The 15,800-nt window shown below is 36.6% G+C and overlaps 1 protein-coding gene across 1 annotated transcript; it reads right to left on the bottom strand.

Annotated features, from left to right (window-relative positions):
- Window positions 1–326: 326 nt before the first annotated feature.
- Window positions 327–6,406, bottom strand: LOC149219137 (aluminum-activated malate transporter 8-like). Its single transcript, XM_089386712.1, has 6 exons — window positions 6,088–6,406; window positions 2,892–3,032; window positions 2,517–2,789; window positions 2,216–2,328; window positions 810–953; window positions 327–698 (listed from the first exon to the last, which is right to left on the bottom strand). The coding sequence occupies exons 1-6, from the start codon at window positions 6,404–6,406 to the stop codon at window positions 327–329; spliced, it is 1,362 nt and encodes a 453-aa protein (XP_089242838.1).
- Window positions 6,407–15,800: the final 9,394 nt, after the last annotated feature.

Raw genomic sequence — 15,800 nt, 5'->3', positions numbered from 1 at the left:
CGTATAGAGATAGCTAACGTATATAAAAGCGTTTTGGAGTCTTGGTGGACTTGTTCAGAGCTTTCACAACATGAATCGAGTCCACCTCTTGGAGGTGCGGTACTTTGCTTATCGCCCACAGTAGTGAAATTTGCTCGCTCTCCCAACTCGTCCACTGCCTTAATAACAGTCTCAAGCCTCGCTACAATCTCTGTGAGAAGGCATGCAACTGTTGCAAGAGTAGCGGTGTCCATGAAAGACACGCCCTCAACTATTTCATAGTTCTGGATTTGTTTTTCTCCGGCTCCAGTAGAATCGCCCATCGTAACAGGAAGATCTTCACGAGGTCACATCCTTTTTTCGCTAGAGATAAGCGGGTTGATGTTTGTTTCACCCATCCGACCTTGAGGCTCATTTCTTCTCAAATCTTGTGGGTTTTCAGATTCAGAAGGTGGGGTAAGTTTTATGTCCACAATTTTGTCTTGTGGGGTTTCTTCCACGATCTCCTGCCTTATACTGTCTATAAACACCTTTGGTTCGAACACCAAACAAATCTGTAATTCCTTCACTGTTCTGTTCAAGCGGTCGATCGTGAGATCGATTCCGGTGCCTCGGGTCATGGTTTTCATGCTCTCTGCTAGTTCTACTAGAATTCTGGAGGATTCGGCTGCAAGGTTCATGCATGGCGCTTTTAGGTACTCTCGCAAGGAATGCCTTGTCTGGAATCCAGTGATTTATCAGCATTAGTTTGGCTGTGTTGCATTTTGCAGCTACATGAAAATTATTAACACAAACTTTCATATTCTTAATCTAAACTTTGTTATGTATACCTGAGCCTTAGAGTTCAGGCACCCATTTAAAGCTTCTACGCAATATGCGCAAGAACGCATAGTTGCTCCAATTTTGACGTACTGCATCCAGGGATATCTGAGACCAAACTGACCATGCTTTGGTTCCCATCTAGCAAAGTTCGCCTGCAAAAAGAGAGATAGCAAAAACAGGAAATTAATACAAAAAAGCAAAGCAACCCTCAAAGAGTTCAAAGTTGGTGGACTTTTACTCAAGTCCGGATAGATATGCAGGCCGTGGGGTTTTTTAGGGGGCAGCTCAGGGTGATCCCAAACTTTGTGGAGAGGTGCGATTTTGTTTCTGACAGGGTTGCATTTTGTCCATATCAAAATGGAACTGAGTTGAAATTAATGGCTTTGAAGCTTTCAATTCTTTTTGCCATTGAAAAAAACGTTTACTTTCTCTACTTTTTGCCATTGAAAAAAACGTTTACTTTCTCTAAGTTTTAGAGATTCATATTGGTTATCAATGGAGTCCCTGGCACAATTAGATGTAGCAATTTGGGGATTTTGCTTTCTGTCAATGAGATAGTAGTTTAAAAGACCAGATGTCATAATTAGGGGATTTTGCCTCCTGTCAATGAGATAGTAGTTTAAAAGATCAGGTATCATAATGGGAGATTTTGTCTCTTGTCAATGAGATAGTAGTTTAAAAGATTCATTTAACAGGTTCACAATATCTTATGTTTACGGAGAAGTCAAACACCCTAGCACTCCCTCTCTAAAGAGGGCCTTGGTCTGAGTTATGGGTCATGTGATCTGGATGATTTTGGAGTCTCAAAATGACAGATCCCATTACTATTATCATAGGTCTTTCAGTGGCAATAGTCGAAAAGCACCATATGCACTATATGTTTAGACTTTTTACTATAGACTTTAAAGTGGTTGTATATTTGTAATAAACAACATTTATTTATTCTTTATTATATGCGATTCTACTTTTTGGATAGATTATATAGTAGACTTGGATACCTATTCTTCTAACAATTTTCAAATGACTTTTTGCCAATTTTTGAATAAATCTATTAAATCTACATGCTGGACATCTAATGTGATTCTACTTTCTATTTTTTTTTGATAGATTACACAGTATACCTAGATATCATCTATTCTTGTAACAGTTTTCTAATGATTTTTTTGCCAATTTTTAGACAGATCTATGAAATCTACATATATAAATATATGCCAGACATGTATCTGCATAATTATGATCATTTTTATATTGATTATAAATGTTTGAAATATGAAAAACAATAACAAAGATTTTTAAAAAATTAAAATTAAATGAACACGTCTTAAAATTTGAAATATTCTTAAGTTCAGCTACACAAATACCCAATTACATTGCATATCCATAAATATTTGGCCCAGGGATTAATCATACGTACTAAGGATTCTTCATTAGCCTTTGAATTTAATATGGATTTGTAGCCCTTGCAAACATTACTGTACTTGTCACTGACCTCAACAGAGGATTCCTTGAAATATTCTATCATGCACCCTGCATCATAATAAAATTAAATTATTAACCGTAAGAAAGGAGGATCGTAGGAAAAGAAAGTTTAACATTTTCAAAGAACAGTGAGTTCAACATTTTCAAAATCTACAATTAAATCTGATAAAACCTACTTTTCCATTAAAATTGTGACAGCATCTATGATGTGATAGCGTCAAACTGGACCTCCTTACCTTCCAAAGATTTCGCCAGCCCTTCCAGATTTCGTATAATCAATCTGTGAAGATCTTCTCCGGCCCAAATAGGAAAGATTAGTAAACTAGTGAGTATGCATAGGATGCATCCAAGGATTATTGTACCCAGCCGTTGATAGGAAACCTCAAACAAGTTGTCGGCGCGATATCCAGAAATGGCCATGAAACTGAAGCTGAGAACGAATATGAGAACTCCATAATCATATCTGGCCTTGATTTTGGGAAGAAACCGTGCAAATGTTGCTGCTGCACCTGCAGTTAGACCGAACAAATTCCAGACGGGCTTAATCACGATTAATGTAAGAGTTCAGGAAAGATCTATGTATAGACATCCAACACTTTCAGTGTACGTACTTATTAAAAACACAGCAGCGCCAATTACAATTGGTTTGGAGTTGTGTCCAACATGAACTGCAACGTAGTTTGTCCCAACAGCCAATAGTCCCCCAAACAATGTTGCGAAAATTCTGTTTAGTCCCTTGGATAAGGTCGCTCCTGTCACAACAAACATCATACTTTCAAATTGTGCTTTTTCCCATGTTAATTGAAATATGACTGATAACATTGGTATCCATGAAGTGTAATAATAAGTTTGTTTGTATGACAAATATAAAGAGTTGAAGTTTACATTTTATGGAGAGGGCTGTATGGGAAGGGAAGCCAATTACGATGGAAATTAGATTTTATTATGGAATGTATCAAAACATAAAACCTTTAGACTCTCAACATTCTCTCATCCTACAAAAGTTTTTTTTCCTTGTTCTTGATAATCACAAGAGTATTCACTCTGAACTTGATCTAGGTGGATCTCAATAAATCATGGGAATGAAAAAGACTTAAAATTCAAAGTGGTAGAAAGACAATTTTCTTGATATCAAATCGAAGTGCTTGTCTCCTTGATTTCAATGGTATGAATGGGGCTCCAATCAATGGTATGAATGGGGCTCTAATCCCAGTGTGGATGAAGGAGATAGAGGCAGTCAAAGTTTTGAGTTTACTTGCCTATCTAGCGGGCTTAAAGGAGATAAAATTTCGCTCAAACCTGGCCCAGATTCCGGCCAACCTGGACCGGCTTCCGGGCAAATTTGCGGCCTAGTTAAAATGTCTCCTTCCGCCTTAAAAATGGGTATTTTAAAAATATTCATGTTGTTATGTAAAATAAAAAAAAATAACAAGCTGACGGGGCACTACCGGACCGGCCTTCCACCTGATATAACAAATATGATACAATGGGGGTGGACGGTCGTGACACCGCCACCCCCACCGCAGTGTTTAATATATGGGCGCGGCCTGCCAACTCCGCCGCGCACCACCGGCCGTTACCCCACCACATATAACAACAACACTGCTGAGGTTTTGGGTGGGGCGCGGGCCACCAATCCCGTTGCCTCACGCCACCATACATCAGCGAAACGGAACCTTCCGCGACCGGCCCACGGCAAATATGGTAATACACCGCAGCATTAAACGGCCGCCAACAGCCAGCTCACACCGCCTTACACGCCGCTGGAGTATGGAAAGCCGTCACGGGTAAGGGATACACAGTTGGGCAATCCATGTCTGCCGTTGCGACAACCAAAACCGCCGCCGTTCAAAGCAATCCGTCCGCCGATATCTCCGCCAGATATAAGCCACAATTCCGCCGGAAATGAGCCACAAGAGTCACCGCCCTACACGCCGCTGGAGTATGGAAAGCCGTCACGGGTAAGGGATACATAGTTGGGCAATCCATGTCTGCCGTTGCGACAACCAAAACCGCCGCCGTTCAAAGCAATCCGCCCGCCGATATCTCCGCCAGATATAACCCACAATTCCGCCGGAAATTAGCCACAAGAGTCGCCGCTGTTTCAAAACAATGTTTAAATAAAGAAAACGCAGTTGTCTATAATGCGACTTTACAATGTTTAAATAAAGAAAACGTAGTGGTCTATAATGTGTTTTTTTGGAAGTTTTTTTCGTGGGTTTTTCCTGTTAGAATCCAGCAGCAAGTTATTAGAAGCGCAAGTTTGATAATTAGTTTCTGCACAATCAAAGCATCCAAAAGGTTTTCCAGGGTGGTGAATCCAAATATGTAGTTAAAAACCATTTTCACTGCAACAAATCAAGATTTAACCTTATTTCTTCCACCAGATTCATTCCAGAAATACATGTCGTCAAAGAAGATTCCACCAGGGTTAAAAGTAAAACGTGCAGTTGTATTTTTTTTTACAACATGGTGAATCTATAACTGCCTGGCCTAATCTAAGGGAGACCCAGGATCAAACCTCAACGCTGCCACTATAACACCAAGAGCATAACCAACCCCTGCAAATCGGGTATACTAAGTCTCTATGATTTTAGCAAGAGCAGACTCACTGGAAAAGGAATCCGCCCCTCTAATTAACACCACATGCACTTGTATTTTAAAACAAACAAATACATATTTTGGGAGGGAGGCCGCCGCCCGACACCTCCCCTAATAATTCCTATTATTATCATTGCCTAAGTCCGCCCACGTTTTTATAAGGAGTTGTCTATAATGCGACTTTTTGGAGATTCCGGTGACGAAATCCGGCGGAAGAAATTGAGGTTAAATTTTGATTTGTTGCAGTTAAAATGGTTTTTTAACTACATATTTGGATTCAGCGCCTTGAAAAACCCCTGGGATGCTTTGATTGTGCAGAAACTAGATATCAAACTTGCGATTCCAATAAATTGCTGCCGGATTTTGACCAGAAAAACCCACCAAAAAAGCTTCCAAAAAATCTCATTATGGACAACTGCTTTTTATAAAAGAACCCAAGTTTGCTGTGCCGGCGAAGGAAAGTGGTCACGCGGATCGAGGTACGGATTGAGGTAGGAGGGTGGATGAACTTTGTTATTAAATTTCGAGGTACGGATTGAGGTAGGAGAGTGGGTTAAAACTAAAACGTGCGGTTGTATTTTAAAACAAACAAATACATATTTTGGGAGGGAGGCGGCCGCCCGACACCTCCCCTAATAAATTCCTATTGTTACCATTGCCCCCAACCAAGTGGTTGGTAAGTCCGCCCACGTTTTTATAAAAGAACCCAAGTTTGCCGGGCTGGGGGAGGAAAGTGGTCATGCGGATCGAGGTAGGAGAGTTGATAAACTTTGTTAATAATTTCTGGTCTCCTTTTTATGTTCTATGTGTTTTTTTCTTCTCTATGTGCACATTTTTCTATAAACTACAAACTCATGTAATTTTTTAATTTATTTTTAAGCAAAAAAATAACCTAAATCAAAATTTTAAATTAAAAATTCTATAAACACATAATTGTTTTTGAAATATTTATGTTAGATTTTAGATTAAAAATTTTCTAAACATCTTACACAATTTAACATCAAAAATATTTTTAATTTTTAAAAATAAATATTTTTAATGTGATTTACTGTATCAATCTGTTACTAAATAAATGGAAGACAAACCTATCATTTCCAAAATCCTTTACACAAAGAGAGAGGAAAAAAAAAAAACATACCATCCCCACCCCAATTCCCGCTAGAGAAAAAAACAACATAATATTACCAACAAGTTGAACCATATTACCTGCAGTAAATTCGAAGACAACCACCACGGTCATGATGGACCACACAGTCATACCCCACGTCACTGTGTCAAACAATGGATTCATGAAATAGAAGAGGGAAACCAGAACAAGTGCGATTCCGACCTTTATAGAATGCAAAATTCTCCTTGGATCGTCTGCTCCAAGCCTCCCAGTCATCTTGCACATTGAATTAAAACTGGATTGCCAGCCGCCTAATACATGTAGGGTTTTCTCAAGCACTCTATTATGCTCCAAGGGACCTTTGGGAATGTTCAATTTCCACTCTACGTTACATACCTTGACCTTCGCCTCAGCCATGGAAACTGCTGAGCGATGATGAATTTTCCTCTTTCAGAGTTTAAGCTGGCTATGTCTTATAGAATATGGGTGAAGTGTGTGCGTTTTATAGAGTTCCATAGAAGGGGAATTTCTAGAAGGGGAATATAAGACCAGCACCCTATTCTGTGAATGCACTATTAAGCCATTGGTCTCAACAAACTACGGCGACACTTGCAGACAAATGCTGGACGTTGAATGGTTTCCATGGACCATAGTATGGAATTTCCAAGGACCATAGTATGGAATTTAATAAAGAAAAAATTCCATGCGCATGATGGACTTCGGTCTTCCTACGGAGTTTGGTGTTCCTACGGTACGAATAATTAGAAAATCCATTTGATAGGGACTTAATGATGTCATGGAGTTGGGTCAGAAAACAAATTGGTTGTATTTATGTGTGGATAGATTACCTTGTGACTGAATCTATAACTTAATAATTTTTACCATAAAACAAATTACAACAAATTTTTTTTTATTAATAAACAACACTACCTTCTCAACCAAAACTAACCTTAACTAAAATGATGATAATTAAGATGCCTCAATTTCTTTTATCAAAACTAAAATGATGATAATTAAGATGACTCAATTTCTTTTATCAAAACTAACTTTAACTAAAATGATGATATCAATTAAGATGCCTCAATTTCCTTTATCAATCCATTATATATTAAAATATTTAATCAAATTTAATCATCTAACATCAATCTTATAAATTAAAACATTTAATTTAATTTAATGATCTAGCAAATGACATGAAAATTACACTAATATATGAAGTCAAACTAATCTAGTCCTACAAGTACAAAGATATTGTTCAATCAAATATAGAGAATATGTTAGCAACAAGAAAACACATGTTCAATTGAGAAGTGATAGTGAAGGAATCTCTGTTAGCAACAAGAAAATACATGTTCAAGTGAGAAATGAAAGTGAATGAATCCCATAGTAGTGAGTCCCCAAAAGCTATCCAAAAGCCAAGAATGTGTGGGTACTTTTATGGGCTAAACAAGTTAGTTACAAATACTGGCTTATATTTTTTGTTTTGGGGTTAAGAATGATGAATGTTATTTTTTTGCTTATGGATTTTTTAAATATAATTATGTATATTAACTAGTTGTTGTGTATATGTGTATATGGAAAATATCTTTTTGTATATAAATATTTTGATAATGGAATACTATATGAAATATTGCACATGGTAATTAGATTATCATATATTAAATTCTTAATTCATTTCATATACATGAATTTATAATTTTTTTGTGTATATAAATATTTTGATAATGAAATACTATATGACATATTGCACATAGTAATTGGATTACCATGTACTAAAATTTTAAGTTATTTAATATTTTAAATAATTATAATATCAATTTCTCTTTATAAACTAGGGAATTATTTTCTTTTTAATTTAAATGTTCAAAACATAAAATAAATTACTACCAAATTCTTATTATTGAAACATTAACTAAAGTAAGTATTAACTAGTTTAATCAATAACAAAAATATTTATCATAAAAATATTTATTGACTATATAATTATTTCTTTTTTAATCCAAATTTTCAAAGCATTAAATATATTAAGACCAAATTCTCGAGCATTAACTAAATTAAAATAATAACATAAGAATAATCATGATAAAATAATGTTCACTTGTTTATAAAATGAGTTCATTTACTTAAAAAAATAAAATTATAATGTCTTTTAAATAATGTATTAAAGCTATTTCAAGAAATAATAAGTTATTTGATGTAAATTTATTTCAATGATTTGATTATGCATAATGAATTTGAATATTATATTCATTTATTAATATTAATGATCAAAAACATCTAACGAGTTGATTATTCAATATAAGAAAGTTTTTATAATGTTAATTGGTAATTAATTAATGATTATTCTCGAAAAAAAAAAAAAAAAACTAAAAACTTAATAAGTATATTTATTGAGTTTTTTTTACTATTAACTTTGTAACCACTTTTTAAACAAATTTCACATATCACTTTTCTTTTCTAGAGCTATTTCACATCCATATGAATGCATTAATCTTTGAGCAATGTTAAAATAAATAGAATAAAATCAACCATTCAAAATTTTATGCAATTTAGTGAATGAACAAAGCTGAGAGAAATCAATATATATGGAAAAGTCAAAAATCCTATTTGAATGATGTATACGTTATTTTATTATAAAAAATCATATATTTTCTTTTTAAAAAAATTCTACCATTTTATACATATTCTCAAACTTTGAAGTATTTTGTCAAATAACATATGTGTCACATATGTGTCCAGGAAGGGAATATAGAAGGTCACTATTGTTCTTAGAGTTTGATCTTAAAACAATCTTGTAGAAAAAATATGTCAATCCAAATCCTTTCTTGACAATTTAGGTTAAATGAACAATTAGTGGGTTTAATGTCAAACATTCAAATGTCACATGATTTATTTAAAGAGGAAAATATCCCTAATGAATTAGAAGAAATAACACACTTTCTACATAATGGCTAGGGACCAAAAAGCATATGTATAACAAAGAAAAAGGTGATGACCATCAAAGATCCATATTATACTTCATTTGATGACTATGTACAAATGAGGTCATATGGCATATTGAAGTGAAGTGTTGGATAGCATGAAAGAAATGGGATTATAGAAAATGTACTTGTATAGTCATTGGGTGGATATTTCAAAGGTAATAATGTTATCACATAAAAATAGCATAAGTAGCTCTATTGGTGATCAACCAAAAATGTCATTAAATCAACAAAAATAGAGATTATCTAAGGAAGTTAATTAGAAGCTCATAAGCAATTGATAAAAATTTACAAAATGGTTTTTTTTCATCAGTATGAGGTCACAATGCATGTTTGGAACAACCTTGGGTTAACGTTTCATGTAATAAATGATATTAAAGGAAAAAATAAAACCAAGGTAATGTGACACATACTCCAAGTTGAATGTTGGGTAAACACCATAGTGGGAATCACTTTTGGTTTATTAATGGCTATCAAAATTGGAAAAGTAAAAGAGACAATAGTTGGCATTTAATTATGAAAATAAAGGAAAATAAGAGAAAAGGAAGGCAGAGAGACAAAATATGCATGCAAGGGAAATTAGAGAAAAATGAATGAAAATGAAGAAAAACGAGATATCAATGATAGAAAGGCATAAGAGAAATCAGTCACAACTTTTGTCAGTTTTATCTTGGATCAATTTGAGAGAGAGAGAGAGAGAGAGAGAGAGAGAGAGAGAGAGAGCTCCAAGAGGAGAGAGGAAGCAAACAAGTGAAGGAAATAAAAGGAATAGCAAAGGAAGGAAAAGGATAAACAAGGGAAAGCAGGGGAGCGTAAGGAGAAAGTTGGATCAACAACTTCAGTAGGAAGGTTTTGGAGGTAATAGGTTGCATGTGTGATTTCCTTGTTAGGTTGTGAATGCATGGTACATGTATTTGATTATTTGACTAATTTGTTGTCATTAGCATAGATTTTTCTTGGATTGATAGTGGTTTTAGCCTTGCCTTTCCATTTCTTGGATAACCATGGTGTGATGGGATTCATTCTTAGTTGAGCTTTGGATTTCCAAAAGGTTTTGGATCTGGTAAAGGTGGTCTCAGAAAAATCCCTAGGGTTGGGGGTGAAGATGGTTTTCTCTGGGAAGCCCACGACAAATGGGTGGAGATAAGAATATTCCTTTGGGTATGGTGAAGGAATTCTGAGGCATCCAAGCTTGTTTTGGTTTTCTGATCTCAAGATCAGTTTGGGTGAGATCACGGTAGCTTGAGGATGGAGGTGGTTTAACATAATGAGTCCCTATTTAGTTATGTCTTGGTTTATCCCATGAGATCCCACATTCATACTTGGAATATGGCATGGGGTGATTGGCTAAAAGAGAGATTTGGTTCAGCCCAATCTATGGTCGGGTGGTACGTGGAAGTCCTTGACTTTGTTGGTTTCTATATATGTTAATATGAGTTATTTTCTATATTGTGATTAACGAGCATGTGTACTGTTTATTTGTGATTTTATGGATACATTGGCATGGTTTCGATTTTGGTTATATGCTAGTTATATGCATAGATATATGATGTGCTCTTACTATGGCTCTTATTCATGATTTCATATGTTATTGAATGGTTGATGAATGCATGTGATAACAAGTGTTGCTAAAACTACTTGAGAGCGAATTGGACCTTCTTGATGATTCTCTAATGAAGTTGAGAGGTTTATGATCAAATAAGCATTCATGACATTTAGTTCATATGTTTATCATATGTTTGACGAAATGTCTGTGATGTATCAGGTACGTCGAGCTCAAGATATTCATAAAGTTTTGAATGTTTGGCATTATTATCATCTTAGTTATGTTTATGGAAAGCCATAGGCAGTTTTGGGAAGTGTTATAGAAGATATCCTGAGAAATGGCATAGATCTCACAACCGCTAAGATAAAAATGAGGAATTTGGGTCATAAATGCATGAAATCATGCTTATGGTGTGGTTGGAGCCTCATAACTACCTGAATAGTGTGTCAAGGGTAAGGTTGGGGTGTTTAGCTTGTGAAATATAAGTTCCAGCTTAGGATCTAATCATTAGAGGTTCTGCACTGACAATTGGGTGATCTAGTTCTCTTGAGAGGCAACATAGAGCTTTCAATTTGTCAGGTCCACTTCCATAGCTAGAACTTGGAGGTTGGGCCATCTCATAATGACACTCAACTCATGTTTACCCTAGAGATATTGTAAAAGCGGGTAAATGTGGGAGGGGTGGTTATAAGGTGGTATCAGAATTTCTAGGTTCAAACACTTGGACTGAATGGGCTAAATGCATATTGTTGTGTGATGGTTATGGTTATCATGCATATGGTTATTATTGCAGTTTTGTGTTATATGCATGATTTTGATATGTTGGTGTCATTATAGGTCTATTTGATGTTAATATGGATTGATTTGTGTAGACAAGATAGGCTCCGCTGAAATACATTAATGTATAATTTTGATTATGTTCTATTTGGTTTATCTAGCATGGCATGTTTGTAGGGGAGAGAAGGTCACAAATGAAGAGCATAATGGTGGACTACAATTCACATGACCCCCCTTAAAGGCATGATGTGAATTCTATGGAATGGAAAAGGTCAATTGTGTAGCAAGGAGAAGATTATTCTCTAGATTTGGCATATACACTAAGAAGTCTAAGGGTAGAGATCATAAGTTGCAAGGTAGATGCATGGAAATATGGGGTTCAATCGTGGGTATAGGCGGGAGGAGAAGACTAATGGGGCAGATGGTAGTAGGTTTCAGAGGAGACATTGGTTGTACAAGGGGGATACAGTGAAAAGTAGCTGATTTTTGGATACACCTGATAGGATAACTAGTACATATGCGTTATATTCTAGCTCTTCTTCCATGATACACAATCATCATCCTTGAAAACAACATAGGAAGAATGAGTATTTTCCAAAAGAGTTAAAGAAAGTCAAGCCTCCTAATTGTGATGGAGAGATGATGAAATCAAAAGATGCAGAAGCCTAGTTGCTTGGGATGAAGAAGTTTTTCAGATTGCATGAATATTTAGAAAATATGAAAGCCAAGATAACTTCCTTCAGTACCAAAGGGAAAGTAGATTTTTGGTGGGTAGATGTTGTTATCAGGAAGTCTAGTGTCTATGCAGAGCTGCTAGTCCCACTAAGGCTGGTAGCTACCTTAGAAACAAACAAACTAAAACCAGTTTCGTTTTCCATTATGAGAAGTAGATAAGAGGGGAAAGAAGGAGACCAACCTCTATCTTGCGCTTGGCTCCTTGCTTGATTCCTCTCCCTTCTGATAGATTTTGGCCACTCGCTTCCTCGTCTACCCAGCTTCAAAGAGCACCTGTAGAATGAAAGCAGCATAAAGCTATCCAAGAACATAGATCTACCATCATAAACAATATAGGACCAGATATATATTGACCACACAAATGCATATATCATCAATCATACAAGAATGTGGAGGAAAACTTGAATATCTTTATTAATAATCAAGAATAGCAAAGAGGATTACAACCAATTGTTCTGACCTAGCGTCATCCTCATGAAAAGCTTAGATCACCCAACACTATGATGTTACACCAAGAAACTAGCAACACTTCCTCACAAGATACAAAATTCCAGCCTCTGGATCTCTGGGATGAGGGATCCATATATAGATGTTTGCAAGGGGGTGAGTTAGCTTTTGAGATTTGATTAGTTTCCTCTCTCTAATAGTTCTTGATTACACTTGGAGATTGATGATCTCTTACTCATCCCTGGGAAAATGTAGAGAGGCAAGTGTCACAGGAGAAGTTTTTGGAAGATTCCATGATCAATCACCTCGAAAAATGTCTCTGCCACTTGTCTATTCTCATCCATCGCACCCTATAGAAGTAATTTTTAGTATGCATCGCACCTCCTGTGTGCATTAGGTGGGATGCATCGCACTTTAACCATGGAGCAGGTGAGATGGTCCAGTTTTGACCAGTTCTGAGTAGTTTTTCATGGAGAACTTCTGGGAGATGATGTAATCAGCTGACCTTGTTCTTTTAGGGGTTGGAATAAAACTTTTAGGTACATAGGAGCCCTTGGTTTATCGACATGTTTGATTGGGGTTGCAATGCCCAAAAATTTCTATAACAGTTGCCCCCTAAAGCATGAGGTCGTTAATCTTTTGATATCGGGTGAAATGCTTTATCATGAGGATCTGAAGTTTTTTTGAGATGGAAGGCGACTTGTAATAAGATAGAATACAATACATTATCTTCATAATATTTTCATGATCTAGCTGAGGCGGGCATTCCCATGCTCAGCTTTATAAATTCATTTTCATGTACATAAGACAGACAACCGTCTGTGTGTAGACTGATGATTCTGGTAGAGCCATCATCCCTCAGATTGGATGACTATCTGTGCAGCAATGATGTACATTTGATGTATTTATTTTCCTGAATATATATCACAGCCCGCATGGATGAAACTAGATCTGGGGTCTTCAATCTCATTCGATATTCACTCAAAGTACAAGTCGATCCATGTGAGAGATGTTCTGGAGTCGAACATGGAAAGACATCGCCTCATTACCAGCCAATGATGTAAGCTATTAACAGGCACGAGAGGAATCACCGATGATGATGATGACCCTCAAGGTACTACATTACAATTCACGTGGTGTGAATAAGGGACTTAGCGTCGAACACCACGCAAAAACTTTCGGTCGAAGGCCATTGAGGCAAAACCTGTCGCCAAAAGTGAGAAAATTGCCATTGAGGCATGCAAGCTTCAAAGTACTGAAAGGGTTGTTCCTAGATCAACTTCCTGGATAATGAGCTGATGTCGACAAGAAGCAATCCATCATAGGAGGGCCTTCGTGAATCCCACATCAATGACACGGAACGAAGCAAATGATTTTAATGGAGGTGAAAACGATCTGATGACATAAGGTTCAGGGTGGCAGACATGAAAGAATGGAGCATAAATGTATTGCAGTGGATGAGACACAGGTGAATTCTCTCAGCGACTTCTCTTGAACATATCGATGACATTGACATGATGGATTGGTAGCGTTAACCCAAAATATGGATGGTATGATGAACCAATGGTGATATGACCGGTGAACGGAACAACCCAACCCGACTCGGATGCGGAGTGAAAGTGTCATGTTCAAGAGCGACTTGCTACCAACAAAGTTTCTTCAAGTTTTCTTCCCAATTTTTCCCCAGTCATTACTGACCAGTACCTCTTTATTTTTGTCAATCTTGAGGAGGATAACATATGCTTGTTCTATAATTTTCCCTTCGGGCAAACCCATCGCTATGTTTTAACGAGCCTAGGGATAGTGAAACTCATTCTTGTCTGTATGGACAAGTTTATCGCTATTCGGTTTTAACGAGTTTAACGACAAAGATAACTCGGTTCTTTTCAATTTTAGAGAGTCTGAAAACGGACATAAAGAAAACTCCAACAATCCTTTTTCGTCATATAATCCCTTAAGTCTCAAAAAGTATAAAATAATACAAAAGGGATGAATTTTCAGTAATTTTAACGAGCCAAACAAAACAAGCGCTCGATCTTTTTGTATAATAATCCCTCAGGTCCAAAAAGATTAAAATTTAGAGGAGGGATAGCACTTCCGGTCACTTTAACGAGCTAGAGAGGCCAATTACTCGGCAATCTTTTCATATTTTACGAGTCAGATGAAAAGAGCTTAAAGGAGACTCATTTTTCGAGGAACGAGTGATAAATTCGAGTAGCAACTAATTCCAGGTAAGGTTTGGAATTTTCCAATCACGGCAGTGTCATAAGGATGGCTAACAGGATCACTCTTCGCAGTTGTTCCTCAAAAAAGGTAAACAATCAAATGGAGGTGAATGATCGGCCAATACATAGTGGAGGTGATGATGAGAACACGACCAAGGCATCAAAGGCTGATGATAATGCATTCACGATGGTTATTTACCAGAAATTGGTTCATTTTTTAATGAATGAGCTTAAACTCTGGGGAAAACGTTTGCTCATTGCTTATGTTTATTTTTTTACGAGCTTTAATTCTGCGTTAAAACTGCTTGAGGCGGGTTTATTTTTTAATGAGCTTGAACCCTGTGGTAACACTGCTCGTGGTAGGTTTATTTTTTAATGAGCTTGAACCCTACGGTAACACTGCTCATGATAAGTTTCCATGCCCCCAGCATAATAACGCAAATCGAGGTGCATGCCCCCCAAGCTTCATTGCATTCATCTCGGTGGTTGGAATGAAGGTTTACCTTCGAGATCTTCAAAAGACTCGACTTTGATTCTACGAGATCGTAATCAAAGACTCGATTTGGAAAGGGAGTCATTTCATTTTTTAATGAGGTTGACACAGTAAAAGAACTATCCTCATGACTCCTTGTTTCATTTTTTAACGATGTCGACACGAGATAGGAACTATCCTCGAAATCCATCGTATTTACAGTATTTGATAGAAAATAAAAAACTGAAGGATGATTAAGGTTGCTAGAATAATCTTCGTGGTAATCCGGAAGATGGGAGCGATGGTGGTAATCTTCCCATGGTTCCTCTCCTATCATCATTGATTCAATGATTCCTTTGTTTGTAGAATGTACATGCAACCAAGGATCTAAAGAGGTGCCATATTCCTTAGACCTATCTATCCAAACACTCGATGAGCGTTGATTTGGGTTTGGCCCCCAAGCCAAGAAAATTGATTGCTACAATATTTCTAAAATGATGATGATCCATGCTGACAAAATGTTTAGGAATTTTCTGAATCCATTAGATATAGAAGATTTCATATTGCAAGTTTCCACTATGGCCACTTCCACCAGATTACTCGGAGGCGGTAGGGAAAAAGTACCCAT

Source organism: Pinus tabuliformis, chromosome Q (assembly GCF_031772625.1).
Source record: "Pinus tabuliformis cultivar Carrire ecotype Pingquan chromosome Q, CPIR1, whole genome shotgun sequence".
Classification (NCBI taxonomy): domain Eukaryota; kingdom Viridiplantae; phylum Streptophyta; class Pinopsida; order Pinales; family Pinaceae; genus Pinus; species Pinus tabuliformis.
This window is presented reverse-complemented; position numbering and strand designations above follow the sequence as displayed.